General features: G+C 57.9%; 3 protein-coding genes across 4 annotated transcripts; 1 reads left to right on the top strand and 2 right to left on the bottom strand.

Moving 5' to 3' along the window:
• Window positions 1-1,397: 1,397 nt before the first annotated feature.
• PHF13 (PHD finger protein 13) lies at window positions 1,398-6,174 on the bottom strand. Of its 2 annotated transcripts, XM_059487379.1 has the most exons (4): window positions 6,066-6,174; window positions 5,567-5,668; window positions 4,299-4,851; window positions 1,398-3,921 (listed from the first exon to the last, which is right to left on the bottom strand). In XM_059487379.1, exons 1-4 carry the CDS (start codon window positions 6,102-6,104, stop codon window positions 3,695-3,697), a joined length of 921 nt encoding a protein of 306 aa, XP_059343362.1. In that variant the 5' UTR covers window positions 6,105-6,174; the 3' UTR covers window positions 1,398-3,694. The 2 variants fall into 2 exon arrangements, with proteins under 2 accessions (XP_059343362.1, XP_059343363.1); XM_059487380.1 differs by lacking the exon at window positions 5,567-5,668 and having other exon boundaries at window positions 6,066-6,145.
• A 111-nt stretch (window positions 6,175-6,285) lies between these two features.
• KLHL21 (kelch like family member 21) lies at window positions 6,286-13,011 on the top strand. Its single transcript, XM_059487633.1, has 5 exons — window positions 6,286-6,349; window positions 6,879-7,927; window positions 9,097-9,502; window positions 10,967-11,039; window positions 11,347-13,011. The coding sequence occupies exons 2-5, from the start codon at window positions 6,886-6,888 to the stop codon at window positions 11,638-11,640; spliced, it is 1,815 nt and encodes a 604-aa protein (XP_059343616.1). The 5' UTR covers window positions 6,286-6,349; window positions 6,879-6,885; the 3' UTR covers window positions 11,641-13,011.
• Window positions 12,963-17,895, bottom strand: ZBTB48 (zinc finger and BTB domain containing 48). Its single transcript, XM_059487720.1, is given in 10 exon segments — window positions 12,963-14,069; window positions 14,156-14,244; window positions 14,355-14,519; window positions 14,819-14,955; window positions 15,110-15,264; window positions 15,593-15,679; window positions 15,948-16,040; window positions 16,391-16,502; window positions 17,184-17,389; window positions 17,392-17,895. Coding segments are annotated over 10 exon segments (1,845 nt in total). The 3' UTR covers window positions 12,963-13,772.
• Between the last annotated feature and the right edge of the window lie 90 nt (window positions 17,896-17,985).

Genomic DNA, 17,985 nt, shown 5'->3' with positions numbered 1-17,985 from the left:
ACTCCTGCCATAACTCCTTTCCTGACATGGACCTGGCCCCTGTTCTGTGCAGCTGTGGTTCTCTGTGCTCAGGTCACTGCACCAGGAGAATGAGATTTCCAAAAGAAATGCTTTCCCCTGGAAAAAACAAGTTCATATTATGAAGGGGTGTTCATTTGTTTTTATTAAAACCAAAACTTTTCAGTTGTGACCAGTTCCTGGTGCAGGGCTTTATTTCACCTGTGGCCAGCGTTCTGTCAATCTCAAAGTAAATGTAAAATGTGCAATAAATTATATTCAGCTGAAAAGCAGCTCCCATTCCCTTTGCATCTGTAGGAGGTTCCTGAGATGAAACCCCTGGAAAGCAAGGGTTTGTAAACATAACAGCACTCTCCATCCCATCCAACTTATTGACCTCTGCTGGGTGGGACGGCAGAAATCTAAATCTCCTCCAGTTCCTTTTTGATGTCACTGTGTGAGGTGTATGGTCAGAAGTGAGGAGCCAGCCTGTAGGGACTAGGACATGGCACAAGAGCATCCCTGAGAGCCACATGCTCAGTCACTCTCCCCAGCCCCCTCCTCCTTTCTTCCTTGTTTTCTGTCAGTGCCACGTTTTGCCAAAACTGTAAGAACATCCCCACTGCAGAACCACAGCCTTCACCACCACATCCTTGCTGTGAGTAGCTGCCATTTTACAGCCACAACTCCCCTGGGACTTCTTTTTATGACTCTCTATAATTCAAAATTACCAACAGAATTAAAACAGAAGCTCTAAGCAAGCAGAACTGAGCTTCCAGCATGACCTAGTGCCATTTCCAAAAGGTTGAGCTGCCTTTTCAGTGTGCCAAGGTGTTCAGGCTGCTGCTTTGATGGCAGCACTGCCTGTGGGCTTGTGGCACATCCACAAGCTGCAGGGTGGTGTGGAGTCCTTGGTGTGCCTAGTGGTGGGGAGGGAAGGTTTTCTTTCAACAGAGAGTTCACAGGGGCTTGGTTTGGGTCTGGCCAAACCTGCAGTCCTTGCAAGGGGGTGCAGTGCTGCCCCAGGGCTGTGTCTGAGGCTGCAGGGACCTGCTGCCAGCACCACTCTGACACCATTGGCATCCTGAGCCCTGTTCCCAGTTCAGTCCTTGCACCCTTCAGCAGCCCCTGGCACGTTCCCAGCAGTGTCCCTGCTGTCTGCAGCCACTCCAGCAGTGCCTCCCTCCCAACCCTCCTCCCTGCTCAGCCCAGGGCTCCATCACCATGTCCCACACTCTAGCAAGGAGCAGCTGCTCCACAGAAAGGTGGGGGATCCCTGCCAGCTCTTCCTATCCCCACCTGAGTGTATTGTTTTGGGAAGAGCACTTCAAGTGTTAAGTCTTCCTGCTGCCTGGCACAACAGCTCACAAACCAATAAATCATAACAGCAGACTCCTGAGTTTGGAATATAACAAACTCATTGTTCATTTGTCTCACATGTAAGAAAAAAACATGGTTCATTAGAAGTTTTAATGAAAAAATAAAGTTCTGAATTAAACTATAATTATACATGGCTGAAAGTGATGAACCTCTATGAACCTTTTAAGAATGGAGATGTTACTTTTTTATTTCTCTCTGCTGATATTGTAACGTGCTGGACACCATCCACTGGGATAAATCCAAAAAGGGGACAGAACAAGAGTCAGTCACATTGATTAGTGTTGAACCTCTGTGAAAAAGAGCCAGTTCACTTGACAGTGCACCATTTCTCCCATAAAAGCTTCAGGAACACAGTCCACAGAGGTCCAGTTGAACTGCAGACATGCTGTAAACACAAGAGATACGAATTTCAGACCAGGTCCAACCCTTGTGCAGTTGTGGCTGGGATCTTCCAAAGCATTTCTGGGGAAATGGCAGCACTGGAGAACTTTGGTTATTTTTCTGGCTGCAAAGGACAGTCAGACAGCCATTGGGAGCGAGTCTTTGGCAAACTCCTTCGTGGTTCCACATAGCTTCTGAAGGCAGCACAGCACAGTCATGGTTGAGAGATTTCACAGAAGCTGGTTTTCTGAAACCCAGTCAGGTGTTACAGCTTGGTGGAACGAGATTTTTTTCAAGAACCAGGAGAGAACAGCTGCATGTTGTGCACTTCTGTCGCCCTTTCCCACATCGTGGAGCCCCAGGGCGCTGTGGTACTGGGCTGCTGAGGCTTTGGCAGCCCTGGGGCCAATGTCTGAAGGAGGGTACTTGCCCCTGTGTGCTAGCAAGACCCTCAGTCATCACCAGGATGCATCTCCTGGTGAGCCAGTCCTCAGACAAGGCAGTGCTCCAATGCTGTGTGACTGCAGAGCTCCTGGGGTCGTGTTCCTGCTGGCACAGCTGGCCTGGCTCAGCTGCTGTGCCAGCCAGTGCTTCTCTGAGCCTCTTCCTGGGCAGAGCACACACTGTTCTTCAGGCAGAACTTCACAGACACACCTCGAAGCATCAACCCCATTTGTGTGATCCATGTGGATCTGTCTGGCCATTGAGGAACAATGCCAGCATCTCTCTGGCCTTGTGCATGAGCTGTGACTTCCCATCGTGGTCCTGAAGGGATTTCCCATGGGCTAAGGCCCAGGAGGTCCTGTCTGCAGTGCTGGCCAGGGCCTCAATGCTCTCCTGTCCACTCCAGACAGATCCTCATTGCACTTCATCCTGTAGCTGCATTGCCTGCATTTGATCTGTCATTGCTACCAACAGAATAAAGATTCTGGCTTTTTGGTTACAGTCCAGTTCCAAAAAACAAACAGCAAAAGCAAAAATCAACTCAGCTGTCATACTTGGATGGACATGATCAAATTCCAAACCAGACCTGCCAGGTTCTACATTTCCTTTAGCCCCTCTTACAGCCCATGTTTGAATTCTGGGCTGAGAAAAAGGAGAGTCATCTTCTTAAAACAGCACCATAGAGGTTAACGAAGGGACAGGAAATGGAGCAGTTTCCCCCCCATACACACATTTGAGCTGTTCATGCAAATAAATCACAAAAACCACTGTAAGAAGAGACCTTCTAGGAAGGAATCTGATGCCACTGATCCCCCACGCTGCCTGTCCAGGAAAAGGGTTGCTCCTTCCTGCCAGGGCGCTGTCCCTTGGCACAGGAGGGAGCCCAGAGTCTCGTTTGCACTTGGATGATGCCAAATGACAGAACTCCCCTATGCTCAGGCCCGTGGAAGCAGCAGCAGATCACACAGAGGCCACAGCACTGAGGCTGACTCCTATGGAGTCTCAGGATACCTAAGATTGATCTATACGGACAAATGGGCAGGTATAATATCACATTGAATTTAAAACACAGGGCCATTTACTCTTCAGACTCTTCACACAGACTCCCTCCTCCTCCCCTCCCTCTTTGGGGAGGAGGAGGAGTTTTCTAGCACAGAGAAGATTTGCAGCTTCCCAATGGGATGAGAAAACCTACTTGGCAAAGGTATAGTACATCACCCAGTCATCGTAACCAGACAAAACTCCACTGAGCTCAGAGAGCTCTGTCTGTCTGTCTGTCTGTCTGTCCCTCGAGAGTCTCTCGCCACAGTTCTGCCCAGTCGGCCGCTCCCAGCTCCGGCTGCCCGCGGCTCGGCGATTCCTCATTCCCGGGCCACAGGCCGGATGGGCAGCCCTCCTGCCTGAGCAGAGCAGTTCAGGGGAGCCCTCCCCGGCCTCGCAGCCGGCACCCACGGCTCTCCCACCAACACAGAGCACCAGCACGTGCCTCCCCCTAGTCCAGAAAGCGCCTGCGCGAGCCCGTCCGGGAGCGGTTCGAGCGGCGAATGTCAAACTTGGAGTCCCGGCACTTCTGGCAGATGTAGATCTCTGGGACGTTCGACTTGCGGATTTTGGCGCACGAGAGGTGGATCCAAGTGTGGCACTCGTTGCACTCGATCATGGGCCGCCCAGCGAAAGGCTTCATGCAGAAGCAAGTGACCAGGTCCCACGAGTCGTCATCTGCAAAGACAAACGGCAAAGATAGGTTTTTAGCGGCTGATGCCTCTCACACCAGGAATTTTCTCTCCTTTCATGCTAAATTAACTACCTGGGTTTCAAAGACAGGCACTTTGCTGCTTTTTCCAGGTCTCTCTTGCACGGGAAGAGACTCTCAGCAGTACACAGGAGGCCGTAATCGAGGAGATGCTGCTTCTATAAAGTTGCAGCTTTTCACTCAGTTTATTGCACAAAAGAGCCAACCCACCTCCCTTCCCCCCCAAAAACCCAACTGCTCCTGAATTCCACCCAGGCAGTGCTCCTCAAAATTATCCTCAGGCTACAAGTAAAGCACCACTACTTCCACCTGGCTAATCCTCCTGGACAGCCAGGCCACCTACCTGAATCCACCATGATGTCCTCGTCATCACCAGTGCCATCCTCATCCCGAAACACCACCTGCTTGCCCTGCCGAATGACCGTTCGCTTGCCCACGCTCTGGATCTCCACCGTCTGCTCGGCCGTCACAGCGGGGTAGGAGACGCTGGACGGGGTGTCAGAGTCCCACACCGAGCAGTGCTCAGTCACAGACTGAGGGTCCCCCTCTGACGAGGGGCTCATCGGCGTCTCTGCGTAAGAGTCCTCTGCCTCCAGGTCCAGCAGCTTCTCCTCATAGTCCTCCTCTGCAGACACCTCTGTTTCCCTCCTTTTCAGCTTTTTCTTCTTCCTGATCTTATCGATTTGCTTTCTCTCTGGCAGGAAGTTGTTGGCCTTTGCCCGCTGGAACAGGGAACCATACGGTTTTGCCCGCTTAAGCTGACTAAAGTTCTTTCTGTTCTTGGTGGGCAGGGAGACAGAGGAGGGGGTGTCATTGAAGCGGGGATCCCAGCTATCGCTGTCAATCGTGCCTCCAGTACTGTTGGGAGGGCTGGGGCTGTTCCTCAGCGGCGTCTCCTGGAACACATTCAGGTAACAGTTTGACTCGGAGCAGACTCGCATGCAGTACAAGGTGCTGTCCCTTGTCCCCCAGGGCACTCTGACCCATCTCTGAGATGCTGTGCCCTGTGCCCTAGAGTGGTGTCACCTGTCCCCAGGGATGCTGTTCCCTGTCCCTGAGGGTTGAGCCCTTTCCCCTGGGTACTGTCCCCTGTCCCACAGCATGCTGAGCCTTGTCCCCTCAACCACTGTGCCCTATCCCCCGGGGAGCTGAGCCTTGTCCCAGAAGCACTGTGCCTTGTTCCCCAGAGTGCCATACCCTAAACCACTGTGCCCCGTCCCCTGGGGAACTGAGCCTGTCCCTGAGGCACTGTCCCCTGTCCCTGAGCCGCTGAGCCCTGAGGCACTGTCCCCTGTCCCCAAGCCTCTGAGCCCTGTCTCCCGAGGCGCTGCCGCTCGCGCTTTCCCCACACGCCACCCCCCGGGTTTCTCCGACCGCAGCTCCGGGGCCCGGGGAGCAGCAGGAGCGATGCCGGATCCGACGTTTTTCACCCCGCCCACGCCGGGCACCACCCGCCCCGTCCCCAGAGCCTCCAGCCGCCGCGGTTCCCCTTTTGTTCAGGCCCGGCGCGGGGCCGTGACCGCTGGAGCGGTCGGTCTGACAGACCGGCCCGGTGCCCCCCGTGCCCCCAGCCCGGTGCCCACCCCGTGCCCCCAGCCCGGTGGAACTCACCTCCTGCGGGTACGGGATGTAGCCGGCGTAGGCCAAGACGAAGGTGCAGAACTTATTGAAGTCCTCCACGGTGCGGTGCCGCCGGGAGCCGGGGGAGAAGTCCTGCGGGGGGCGGGGGTGAGCGGCGGCCGCGGGGCCGGGCCCGCCGGTGGGAGGAGGCGGCGCCGCTCCCGCCGCGCCCCGCCGCCCCCACAGCGGCGGAACCGGGCAGTGCCCCCCGCCCCCCCATCGCCCCCCGCTGTCGGTACCGGGCCCCCAGACAGCCCCCCCGCGGAGGGCACGGCGGGGCGGCGCCGCCGCCATTCCTCGCCCCGGCGGCACAAGATGGCCCCGGCCCCCCGCCCGCCCCGCGGCGGGGAACGGGCAGCGGGCACCGGCGGCCGAACAGGGCCGGGACGGGCCAGACCGGGCTGGGCAGCGGGACAAGCACCCCCTCCCCTCCTGTTCCCTCCCCGCTTCTCCCTTCCCTGCCTTTTTCCCCCCCGGGACTCCGGCTCACCTCCGGGGCAAACGGCGAAGCGCAGGAGTCGGAGTCCATGTCCCGGCGCGGGCACGGGCGGGGCCGGGGCGGCGGCGGCGGCAGCCGGGCAGTGCCGACACCGCGAGCCGCTCGGTGCCGGCGGGAGGCGGCGAAGGGGCGGCCGCCCGCGCGGGGCCGCCGGGAGCCGTAGTCCGGGCGTGCGCAGTGCCGGGCGCGGGGCGCGCTGGGAGCGGCGGAGGGGCGGGGGCGGTGCCGGGAGCGGTGAACGGAGCGGGAAGCGGAGGAGAGCGGAGAGCGGATCGGTGAGTGCGCTCCGGGAGTGGCTCTTATCGGGGTGATTGTGGGCCCGGGCGGGAGAGGCCGGCCCTGGGCTCACCGCGGGGCCTGGCTGGTGGCGGTGGCAGGACGGGCAGGGCGCCGAAGCGTCTACGGCGAGCTGGACCCTCAACCCCGACCGGACCCTCCGCCCGCGCTAACGGCGGTACCCGAGCCGGACTCGGAGTGGAGCTCTCTCAGCGCTGTCTGCGCTCGGGACGGTCTTGTGTTCCCCCGGTACCACTGGGCGGCTCCTTCTGAGCGCCAGCCCAGGGCCAAGGGCGCGGGGCTGGGCGCGGTAGCTGCGGGGCCCTGGGACCGGCCTGAGCGGGGCCGCGCTGCCAGCGCCGCCGCCTTACGCAACGGGCGCTCTCGGGAGATCCCGGTCGGGACGCGCTCCCCGAGCCCACCCGCCGCCTCCTTGCCTGATCTCCACCTCCTTCTCCCGCCCCGGGAATCGCTCGGGGGTCGGTCCGGCGGCTCCGCGCAGGGCGTGATCCAGGTGCTCTCCCGCAGGCACGGTATGGCGACAGGCACCGGCGGGACGGCAGCGGGAGCCTCAGCCACGGCGGCGGCGGCGACGGGAGAACCGGCACACGCGGTGTCGCTGCTGCGGGGTCTGAGCGCGCTGCGGGCCGAGCGGAGCCTGCTGGACGTGACGGTGGTGGCCGGCGGGCGAGAGTTCGGGGCTCACCGCGCCGTTCTGGCCGCAGCCTCGGGATATTTCCGCGCCATGTTCGGCGGGGCCCTGCGCGAGTCGCGGGCCGAGCGTGTGCGGCTGCACGGCGTCGAGCCCGAGTGCCTGGGGCGGCTGCTCGACTTCGCCTACACCGGCCGCGTGGGGCGGCTGGGCCCCGACATCGCCGAGCGCCTGCTGCGCGCCGCCGACCTGCTGCAGTTCCCCGCCGTCAAGGAGGCGTGCGGTGCCTGGCTGGCGCGGCAGCTGGAGCCCGCCAACGCCCTGGACATGCAGGACTTCGCGGAGGCCTTCGCCTGCCCGGAGCTGGCGGCTGCCGCCCACCGCTTCGTGCTGCGGCACGTGGGCGAGCTGGGCGCCCAGCTGGAGCGGCTGCCGCTGCCGCGCCTCCTCTCCTACCTGCGGGACGATGGGCTCTGCATCCCCAAGGAAGAGGCCGCCTTTCAGCTGGCGCTGCGCTGGGTGCGCGCCGACCCCGCCACCCGTGCCCCGCTGCTGCCGCAGCTCCTGGCCCACGTCCGCCTGCCCTTCGTGCGCCGCTTCTACCTGCTGGCCCACGTGGAGAGCGAGCCGCTGGTGGCCCGCTGCCCTCCCTGCCTGCGCCTCCTGCGTGAGGCCCGCGACTTCCAGGCTGCCCGCCTCGACCGCCACGACCGCGGGCCCTGTGCCCGCATGCGGCCCCGGCCCTCCACTGGCCTCGCCGAGATCCTGGTCCTTGTTGGTGGCTGCGACCGTGACTGCGATGAGCTTGTCACCGTCGATTGCTACAACCCACGCACTGGCCACTGGCGCTACCTGGCCGAGTTCCCCGAGCACCTGGGAGGGGGCTACAGCGTCGCTGCGCTGGGCAACGACATCTATGTCACTGGTAAGGCATGCAGGGAATGAGGGTAAGCACCAGGGTGAGGGTTCTGTTGGAAATGTGTAGGTTGTAGCAGCGACACTTGGCTTTTCCTGGGTGGCAGGGAGTTCGGGACTTGGCTTGGGTGCCTGCAGCCTGCCAGCAGGCATGGAGACTCCTGGAGTCGGTGCTGGATTTAGCAGCTGGTCTCAGTCCAGGAGCTATTTTGTCATGACTAATGCTGTTGAGCATGCTGGCAGAAGTCACAGATCTTGTAGTTAGAACTTTTTAACTGTCACTGAGGACAGGGGTGATGTAAGAAGGTTTTGAGTTTCTCTCTTTGAAGAAGGTGTTCAGGCTCAGAGCCCCCTGAATCACATGCTTGAGGCAGAGGCATGTCAGAAAGCCCCAGGTTCCTTCGCCAGCCCCCATGAGTCACGGTACCTTCCCCTGCACAAAGCCTGCCTCCTTACTGGGGCTACAATTACTTCTGTCAAGGTGACACCAATATGTAAATTTGGCTGTTGAGCTGCATGCAGATACCTCCTTTGAACTACATCTCTGTGACAGCTGTAAAGCACACCCAGTGCTGTGGAACAGCGTGCCCTCAGTGTGCAGGACACACTGGCAGAGCTTTAAAGAGCAAGTCTTAATGCAGGTGAACAGAAAACTGTGTGTTCTCTAGTCATAAGCAGAAAACAAGGACCTGCTTTGAGGACAGGGTTGTAAAAATGACAGGCTACCACATGGATGCAGCATGTTTTTACAGAAACTCTTACATCCTGTGGGAGCTTCCTGGAGTGATCCCAGGCAGGTCAGTCCTGCTGGGAGCTGTGTGCAGGCTGCTGCTGGGGATTTTGGGTTGGTCTGGTGTGTGTCAGTGTGACAAAGGCAAGGCTGGGAGGTTCCCAAGCTGCCTTGGCAGCTTTTGGGCAGTGACAGAGCAGGGGCTGTAAAATGGGAGAGAAGTGGGTGTTAGAGGACAATGGTAGTGAAACATGGAAGACTCATTTTGAGTCACAGCTGGATAAGGACTAGGAACGACACGGGAGGAATCCTCCCTGGCTTGCTGGGAATGAAGCAGTGCAAAACTTCCTTTAAAATCCTTGTGGCACACATGCCAAGCCAAACCCTCTGCTCCGTCCCCTTTCCCTTTGTGGAGCCAGGCTCCTGACACGTGTCACCCTGTGCCACAGGGGGCTCGGACGGCTCCAGGCTGTACGACTGTGTCTGGAGGTACAATTCCAGCGTCAACGAGTGGACAGAGGTGTCGCCCATGCTGAAAGCCAGGGAATACCACAGCTCCACGGTCTTGGACGGGCTGCTCTACGTGGTTGCCTCTGACAGCACGGAGCGCTATGACCACACGCTGGACAGCTGGGAGGCCCTGCAGCCCATGCTGTATCCCATGGACAACTGCTCCACCACCTCCTGCCGAGGGAAGCTCTTCGCCATCGGCTCCCTGGCTGGCAAAGAGTCCATGGTCATGCAGTGCTATGACCCTGACAGTGATCTCTGGTCCCTTGTCAACTGTGGCCACCTGCCCCCCTGGTCCTTTGCCCCGAAGACCGTCACACTTAATGGCCTCATGTACTTCATACGGTGAGTAGTGTGAGCAATCGCTTCCCTCCCTCCCCATTTCCCCATGAGGAGAGCCCACAGCTTCCCTGGGAAGGTGGATTTTGCAGGTTGGGACAGCACAGCAGTGCTTCCCCTGATGGTGCAGGGAGGGCTGTAACACCTCTTTCCTTGTGCTGGTGCGTCTCAAAGAGCTGCCCATAAACTTGTGTGAAAATGTCTGAGTGTAACCCAGGGCTGGGGAGCAGACACGTGTAAATCCATCTGAAGTCAGCAGGGCTGCTTGGAAATTGGCTTCTCGGTTTCTTCAGCTCCTGGTTCAGCCCCCCTCTTTGCTATAAATAAGCACATAAGCTCCAAGAAAACGTTAAACTCTAGTGCAGGAGAGGACGTCTTCCGTCTCAGCAGAGATAAGAGGGCTGAAGATGAAGTGATTGGTCACTATTTTTAAGCACCTTTCCAAATTGGGACTTAATTACCCATCTGAAGCTGTCCTGGTGGCGCAAATACTTCAGTTATCCGCTTAATTAAAAATAAACGGGAAGGCATGCTAGGGCTGGAGCATTTCATCTCCCTGTGTTGACTCTGAGCAAACAGAGACTTCTGTGATGGCCCCCAGGCACTTCTCTTTTTTTAATCTCCTCTTGGCTTTGCATAAAGTAACAGCTTTGGCCCAAGACTTTTTATTTGATCCTTTTGGGTCCAGCCAAATGTCTTGCTGGCGGCTGTTCTGGTCAGCTGGTTTCAGTCTGTCCTGCCAGGGTGTTGCAGCTGCTCAGCTCTTTGTCACAACCTGATTCTATAGAATTTCTGTTTTCTTGCCCATTTTAAAATACTGATGATTGGCACTTCAGAATTTTCAGATCACTTTGCATCTGCAAAAGTCAGTGAGGAAATGATCAGGGTTAGGTGTTCTTCCCTCATTTCATGTGCTGTGTGAGCGTGGGCTGCTGCTCTGTGTGGAGCTGTGGGATAATCTTTGGAGGACAGAGGAGTGGGTTGCAAGTAAAAGTAGCAAATTGGTTTAATAGCTCAGGCTAAAGGCTCTGAGTGCTGGGACTAGTTTTATACCTGTAAATAAAGCACAGGAGTGAGGTTCAGGTGCTCTCTGCAGTTGCCCCAGAGCTGACCCAGAGTGGGGAGAGGAGCCCCTGGTCTGGCTGCTGACCCTGCCCAGAGCTGCCTTGCAGCATCTTGATCCCATCTGTACCAGGACTGTCTTGGAAGGACTGACAGCTCCTCTCCAGCTGCCCTGACCTTGTCCTGCACGCATTCTTGTGTCAGCAGCGCATGTCTCTGAGTCACAAGCGTCCCTCACCTGTCACTGTCGCCCTCCTGTCTGCGAGCAGGGTGGGTAAGAGAAGCCCTGGGGGATTATGTTGCCTCCCCAGCTCTTCTCTCCCCCTGCCCATCTAAATTTGGCTTTGATGAAGAACCCAAGCAGCGTTTCTAGAATGCAGAAGAGTAATTTTGTGTTCTCTTCCCCAGAGATGACTCGGCTGAAGTGGATGTTTACAATCCATCAAAGAACGAATGGGATAAAATCCCTGCCATGCTCCAGGTAGGACATTTTCCCACTTCCAGGATGTCTTAAGTGTTATAAATTAGTTTCATTTACCTTTGGAAAACTAAGAGCTTTTTAGAATCAGAAACCTTTGTGTGGAGCTGGTTTAAGTGTGTTGGAGTCACTGGGAAGAGAGTCCTGGATGTGATGGCATGTCTGGATGTGCAGCTCAGTGGGCAGCACTGGTGCAGAGCCCAACCATGAAGCTCCCTCTAAGAAACAGCTCTCAGATCCCACCACCCCCTTGTTGGATCAGGCAAACACCCCTGGTCACGGTGTGTATTTATTTGTTGTTGCATTGCAGGTTCACGTTGGGGGCAGTGTGGCTGTGCTCGGTGGGAAGCTCTATGTCTCGGGAGGCTACGACAACACCTTTGAACTCTCGGATGTGCTGGAAGCCTACGACCCTGAGACACGAACGTGGAGTGTCGTGGGCCAGCTCCCTGAGCCCATCTTCTGGCACGGCAGCGTCAGCATCTTCCGGCAGTTCATGCCAGAAACCACACAGGAGGACGACAGCATCACGCTGGACAACACCATCAGCTTGAGCAGGCAGAACCAAAACCTTCACAACCAGAACCTCAATGAGCTGCCTTAGCGCAGGAAGCGGCTTGACAGAATCCCTCATGCAGAACCTGGGCTGCTTTGGGAGAAGGCTGAGGCAAACCAGTGCTTGGAAACAAACCCATGCTGTTCACAGAGGGAGCAAGAACTCTGGCCGTTGGATGTGATGCTGTGGGCCTGCAGGCAGCGAGGCCTCCACTGCTTCCCTCAGCCCTTCAGGGTGGGAGACGGCACCGCGCTGCCCGCAGGGACCCGAGAGCTGATCCTGGGGAAAGCACTCGTGGTGAGCCACGCCACAGCACCGCTGCTTACAGACACCTTTCACTGGGAGCTCCTTCACCCTGTAACGCTTCATTTGGCACCAAGCTCCTTCCTTCCGTTTCTGTCTTGGGAGGGGTCTGTCTGGCAGGGCAGTGGTCTGGACACCCCCCCCCCGTATTCTGTGCCTCGGAGGGAGATAGGCTTCCCGTGCACGTGTTGGATTGAAAGGTAGTTATTTTAGGGTTTTTTTCTTCTTTTTATTTTGGTTTTGCAGTTTTATTTTGGCCTGTGTAAGATTTGCCTTTATACTTGCCCAAGTGCCCTGGCCAGTGGGCTCTGTTTATCTACCTTTGCTGAAGAGCAGCTGTGTGCAGTTTACTTGTGGAATGTTTCTGGAAGAAAGCAAATGGCTGAACCTGAAGCATGGCTCCCTGAGAGCAAGTGCTGCACCTTCTGGAGAACCCTGAAGTGTGGCAGAAACTAAGGTGTGGCTGGATGCATTTGCTTTTTTGGTCTTTAAATTTTACCTAATAGAGGAAAAATTTGCATTTAAGCTGAATTCAGAGATGGAAACCCCGTGTACTCGATCTCTCTCCTCCAGGCTTACCCCTGGATCGAGGAGCATCCGAGCCCCATTTCCACAGCATCAGCATCTTCACAGCTTTACAGAAACGTGTTTTGCCTCAATGCTGTCTGATGCTGCTGCCCCCCTCAGCCATGGGGAGCCCGGGCTGTTCTCCAGCCTGGATCACTGACAGTGCCTTGGTGTGCCAGCAGGGCCCGGCTGCCCCGTGGTGTCACACCCCTGGACAGAGCAGGGGGCACAGGGGCCCGCAGTTCGGGGCAGCTGCTGCTTTTTTTGGGAGCAATGGCCAATTCCTGACGGCGCCGCGGCTCCAGGCATTTCTGCTGAGCTATAAATAACGAGGCTGTGCTCGCTGCTGGACCCCCAGTCCCACCCGCTGAGCAGCTACAGATCTGTATTTATTTTTTGTAGAATTCATTGTGTTGAATCCTCAAGTACAGTTGAACTCCATCCTTTGAAACAAAGGCATTTTACATTAGCAGATAATGTATTTTTATTCTCATAGTTTGTTTTTAAATTTACTTGCAGCAGTCAAGTTAAATAAAACTTGTTACACAATTCTGTTCTCTGTGAGGGGAAGGGAGCTGGAATGAGATTTTACTGGTAGTTTCTCATTCCAGATATGCTTAAATCGGAGCCTGTCTGCCTCCTTGGTGAGTAGAGGGAGAAAGGGGAGAGAGCACAGCTGCAGTTCTGGGGTGTGGGGGTACACACAGAGATCTCTGCCCACCCTGGCACCACTCAGGGCATGGTTCTCACTCTCCCAGCGACCCTGGATTGGGTTATTTGGGACAGATTATGTCCCCAGACCTGAGCACAGGAACGCAGGCACTTTGTGCTGCTGAGGTGTGTTCTGTTCTGAGCAGACAAGACTCATGCCCTGCCTTTAATGGGGTAAGGAAAGAGCAACTGACAAAGGCTTAACAAAACAAAGGAAAAATAAGGCACCAGTTAAACAGAGGAGTTAAGGAATGGGCAGAGCCGCTCTCTGTGGGGGAAGGTGAGCTTTAATCACAGGCAGGGTGAGAGGGCTGGAGGAAAGGGGAGGGCAGCACCAGCTCCTCAGGCATCAGAAAGTGAGTCACAGTATGACACAGGGAGGTCAGTCCCATCCCACTGCACATCACACATGGACACTGGAGCGACTGTTCTGAGACATTTCTTCATTTGACAATCACAATGTCATGGTGACTTTCTTTCCCTGCAGCCTGGGATGGGAGATTGGCAGAAAAGGAGGGGAGGAGGCTAAAAGAACAAGTGTGGCAGAAAGTGGCTCAGCTCAATGCTTTACTGTGTTTCAGTGGAAGGGGATGGGTGGCCTACATCTCACAGTCTTCAGGAATCGTTGTGGTTATAATCAGTGATTGCTCAATCACATCCGCAGGGGAGAAGTTCTCATTTGAGCAGAGTTTCTGTGCAGGGACCTCCTCAGGCAGTGACCCACGGGTCAGTGATTCCACAATCACCTCGGCTGAGCCCACCTCCAGCTCTGGTGGTGGCTGCAGCACCATCATCACATCCTTCTCATCCTCGATGATCAGGTTCCGCAGCTTCCGCTGCCGAGGGTTATAGTTTTCCACTCGGTCGTGGATCTCCATGTGGCGCCTCAAGTGAGCCTGCAAAGGAAGGGGAATGTGGAGAGACCCAGTGAGGGCTGGCTCCCCAATGCAGCAGGGTTCCCTGGAGCTGGGGAAGGCCTCACCTGCCGTGTGAATTTGTATCCACACTCAATGCACTCAAACTTCCTCACTCCCTTGTGCCGGCGAACATGGACACGCAGCTGTTCTACCGCTGGGAAGGGAAACGAGAGCCTGTTGGCAGCAGCTCCATGTCATGGCAGCTCACAGCAATGCCAACCCACGCAGGGCAAGGAGGCAGCTCCTGCAGAGCCCCCACATTACCTTTGAATGTCTTGCCACAGATGTGGCAGAAGTGGGGCCGCCCCTCCTGGTGCCGGCTGGCCACGTGCCTCAGCAGCGGCCCCTTCTCCGTGAAACGCTGCTCACAGAACTCGCAGCTGAACGGCCGCTCCCCGGTGTGCGTCCGGTTGTGCTTGTCCAGACTCGCTGCCGTTAACGGGGAGACAGGGAGAGTGGCTGCTCAGAAGCACAGCCCATGCACCCCCATCCCAGGGGCTGTCAGGCTGGCCGGGAAGGCAACAGCAGCACAAACAGCCTGCTCCAGCTAAGGGTCATGAGCAACACCAGCTTGTTCCCATTCTATGCCATGAGAGCAGAGCAGGTGACAGGAACATGCTTTTCTTAGTATCAGCCTGCATTCACAGGAGCTTGGCTTTGCCCCTGGGGAGGCTGCTGTCTGGGGTTCCTGGATGCTGGAGCCCTAACCCTGCCACAGCCAGGGGTACCTTGTGTCCGGAAGGTCTTGCCGCAGAGGTGGCACTGGAAGGGCTTCTCGCCGGTGTGTGTGCGCAGGTGCATGTTGAGGTTGGCTTTCTGTGTGAAGGCGTGGTGGCAGAACTCACACACATAGGGCCTCTCATTCCTGTGGGCAGAGGAGTGTCACTGTCACCTCTGCCAGCTTCAGCCCAGCACCTCTGTGAAGAGGGTGACTTTCAGCCAACCCCCAGGCCTGTGGGGCAGGGACTGCAGCCAGGAGAGCTACGGTGACATAAGAGAGGACATGGGTGACATTGTACCTGTGCTTGGCCTTGATGTGCATCTGGAGGCCGTTGCGGCTCGAGGCCCTGTGCCCACACTCCTCACACACAAACAGCTTCTCCCCACGGTGCTTGAAGGCCTCGTGCAGGCGCAGCTCTGTCCGGGACAGAAAGCACTTGGAGCAGGTTGAGCACTGCAAGGCCACAGGAGAGGAGGGTGTTAGGGTTGGGGTACACCCACCCCAGACCCACTCACACCCAGCCTTTCCCCAGCTGCTCCAGGGACCTCCCTGTGGAAGCCAAGGCAGCACCCCCAGCTCACAGACACCCAGTAAGATGGGACAGCCCAACAGAGATGAAGTACTGGTCAGTGCTTGGATCTGTGGGCTGCTCCTGCACCCAACAGAGCCCATTTCCAGTAGCTCTGTGCCCCACCCCTCACTGACAGAGCCAATGTTGTGCCATTCCTTAGACCAGGTCCACACTCAGGATCCCACCCTCCCCAAAACCCCCGGTCCCTACCGCATGGGGCTTGGGGGCACCATGCAGCTTTATCATGTGGCTCTGCAGGTCCTTCTTCTGCATGAACTGCTGTGAGCACGAGGAGCACTGCGAGACAGGAGAATGGGGTCAGCTTCCAACTGCCAGGGAGTAGAACACAGATTCCTGGTACAGCCATGGGAAGCCTTTGGCTGTAGTGCTTCCCTGGATCACGTTTTGGTTCAGAGACAGGGAACAACCCTAAGTGGGCTGTCATGGACCAGAGAAGGGAACTGGTGCACTCAGCTCTTGATGGGCCGGGCTGCCCTAGAAGGGAAAGGCCTGTCCTTGCTCCATGCCAGTGTTTATAGGGATGCTGGATTCATGCCCTGCTGACCTTGTATGGCATCTCCCCAGTGTGTGACACCATGTGCAGCCGCAGCTCCATCCGCCGCTTGAACACCTCTGGGCAGGCCGAGCACGTGAACACCTGAGAGAGATGGGGTGGTGTTGGCTTCCACAGGACCAGAGCCTCACCTGGAGCCCACAGCTCAGCCTCCTGCCCAGCACATGGCACTGGCACCCAGCTACAGCATTGAACCCACACCCACAGGAGCCAAATCTTTTACAGTACAGAGTCCTGGTGTGCTGAAACACAAGTGAGGGCTGTGCTGTGTATCAGGTGTGAGTCCCAGCCACAGGGGCCCTGGCTGTGGAGGTCCCAGCCATGGAACACGTGCCACACGGTGCTGGCAGGGTTCTGTTTGGAACTGGGACTGGCAAAAGGTTTCAACTCCCCTGCTGCACACTCCAGCCCAGCAGGGCAGCTCCTGGGCGTACCTGTTCCGATCGGTTCATGCAGTTCCTGGCTTCATGTTCCAGGAGATTCTCTTTTCTAAAGTAACATTTGCCACACTTGGAACACTCAAATGGCTTCTCTCCAGTGTGTTTCCTTGGGGTAAGCAAATACAGAATCCCATCACTGCCTGTCAACAGCATCTGCACAAACAGGCCCAGGAGGTCACAGGAAAGGGTGAGGTGGGTAATGCCCCCCACCCCAGCAGTGCTACTATTCACAGCTGCCCAAAAGCTGCTTTTATGACACTTTTTAGTCCCCTCAACAGCACAGCTGTCAGTGCCCACTGTGCTCCACAGAACACCATTTCTGCAGGGCCAAGATTCTTCCCCAACACAAGTGAAGCAAAGATTGAGCTCTCACTGCAGGGCCATGCCCTGCACTCAGTGATCCACCCTGGAGCTCCTCACAGAGCCCAGCCGTGTGTCTCCAGCACTCCCCACCAGCCCAGGACACTCTCAAAGCCCAGGAGAATTTGCCATTGCCCACCTGCAGCTAGAGCAGCCCCCAAGGAGCCCCTCACATGGCCTTCCTGAGCCACAGCTCAGGACAGTCACTGCAGCTCTGGGATGCTTGTCATTGACATATAACCCTCCCCCAGGCCAGAGCGACCCCAGGGGCAGAACAGACCCTCCTTGGCCACCCCGGGTGATGCCGAGGTGTTGGGACAAGCTGGCAGAACCGAGGCCGCCCTTTCCCCCACCCCGGGAAGGGCCAGAGCCGTGGGGACGGCACGTCCCCCCGCGCGCAAGGGGAAGGAGAAGCCGGAGCGTTTACCTGTTGTGCACTTTAAGGTAATATTTGCTGAGGAACGTTTTATGACATGTGGGGCACTCGACCGGCACCGATGTACCTTTTCTGCTCCCCGGCGCCTTTCCCGGAGCGGGGGGGCTCTTTTTGCTCCGCAGCACCTTCTCCTCGGGAGGGGGCTCGGCGCCGCCGTCCCCCCGCCCGCCGCCACCCACCGCCGCCTCCTCCGGGGCTGAGGGGGAGCCCTGCGAGGGAACAGCGGCGTCACCGCGCCGCCCCCGCCGGGCCCCGGCCCCGCCGTCCCCCTCCCGCTCCCCTCACGCACCGCCTGCCCGCCGGGCTGCGGGGCCGCCGCGGGCTCCGGGCGGGCGGTGGCGGCGACGGCGGCGGCGCGGCGGGGCCGCGGGCGGAAGGCGCGGCACAGCGCCACGGCGTCGGGCACGCCGAGCTGCTCGGCGGCCGCCAGCAGGCGGGCGCGGTTGTGCGCCGTGAGCGCCAGGCGCCCCGTGTAGAAGAAGTCGAGCAGCAGCTGGAAGGTGTCGGCGAGGCCGTCGGGCAGCGCCACGGGCCCGCCGGGGCCGCGCGCGCGGAAGAAGCGGGAGCAGCTGGCGAGCACCGGCCAGTGCGCGCGGAACTCGCGGCCGCCCACGCCGAGCGTCGCGTCGCAGAACTGCCCGGCTGCGCGCTGCCGGTTCAGCTCCCGCAGCACCCGCACGCTGTGCGCCGCCGCCGCCGCCATGGCCGCGCACCGGAGCCCGCCGGCATCCGCCACCGCCGGACGTGGCGTCAGCGGGCGCCGGCAGTGACGCAGGGAGGGCCGGTGCGGGCC

Source organism: Ammospiza nelsoni, chromosome 22 (assembly GCF_027579445.1).
Source record: "Ammospiza nelsoni isolate bAmmNel1 chromosome 22, bAmmNel1.pri, whole genome shotgun sequence".
NCBI lineage: Eukaryota > Metazoa > Chordata > Aves > Passeriformes > Passerellidae > Ammospiza > Ammospiza nelsoni.
The sequence above is the reverse complement of the archived record's forward strand: the minus strand, read 5'-3'. Positions and strand labels throughout refer to the sequence as shown.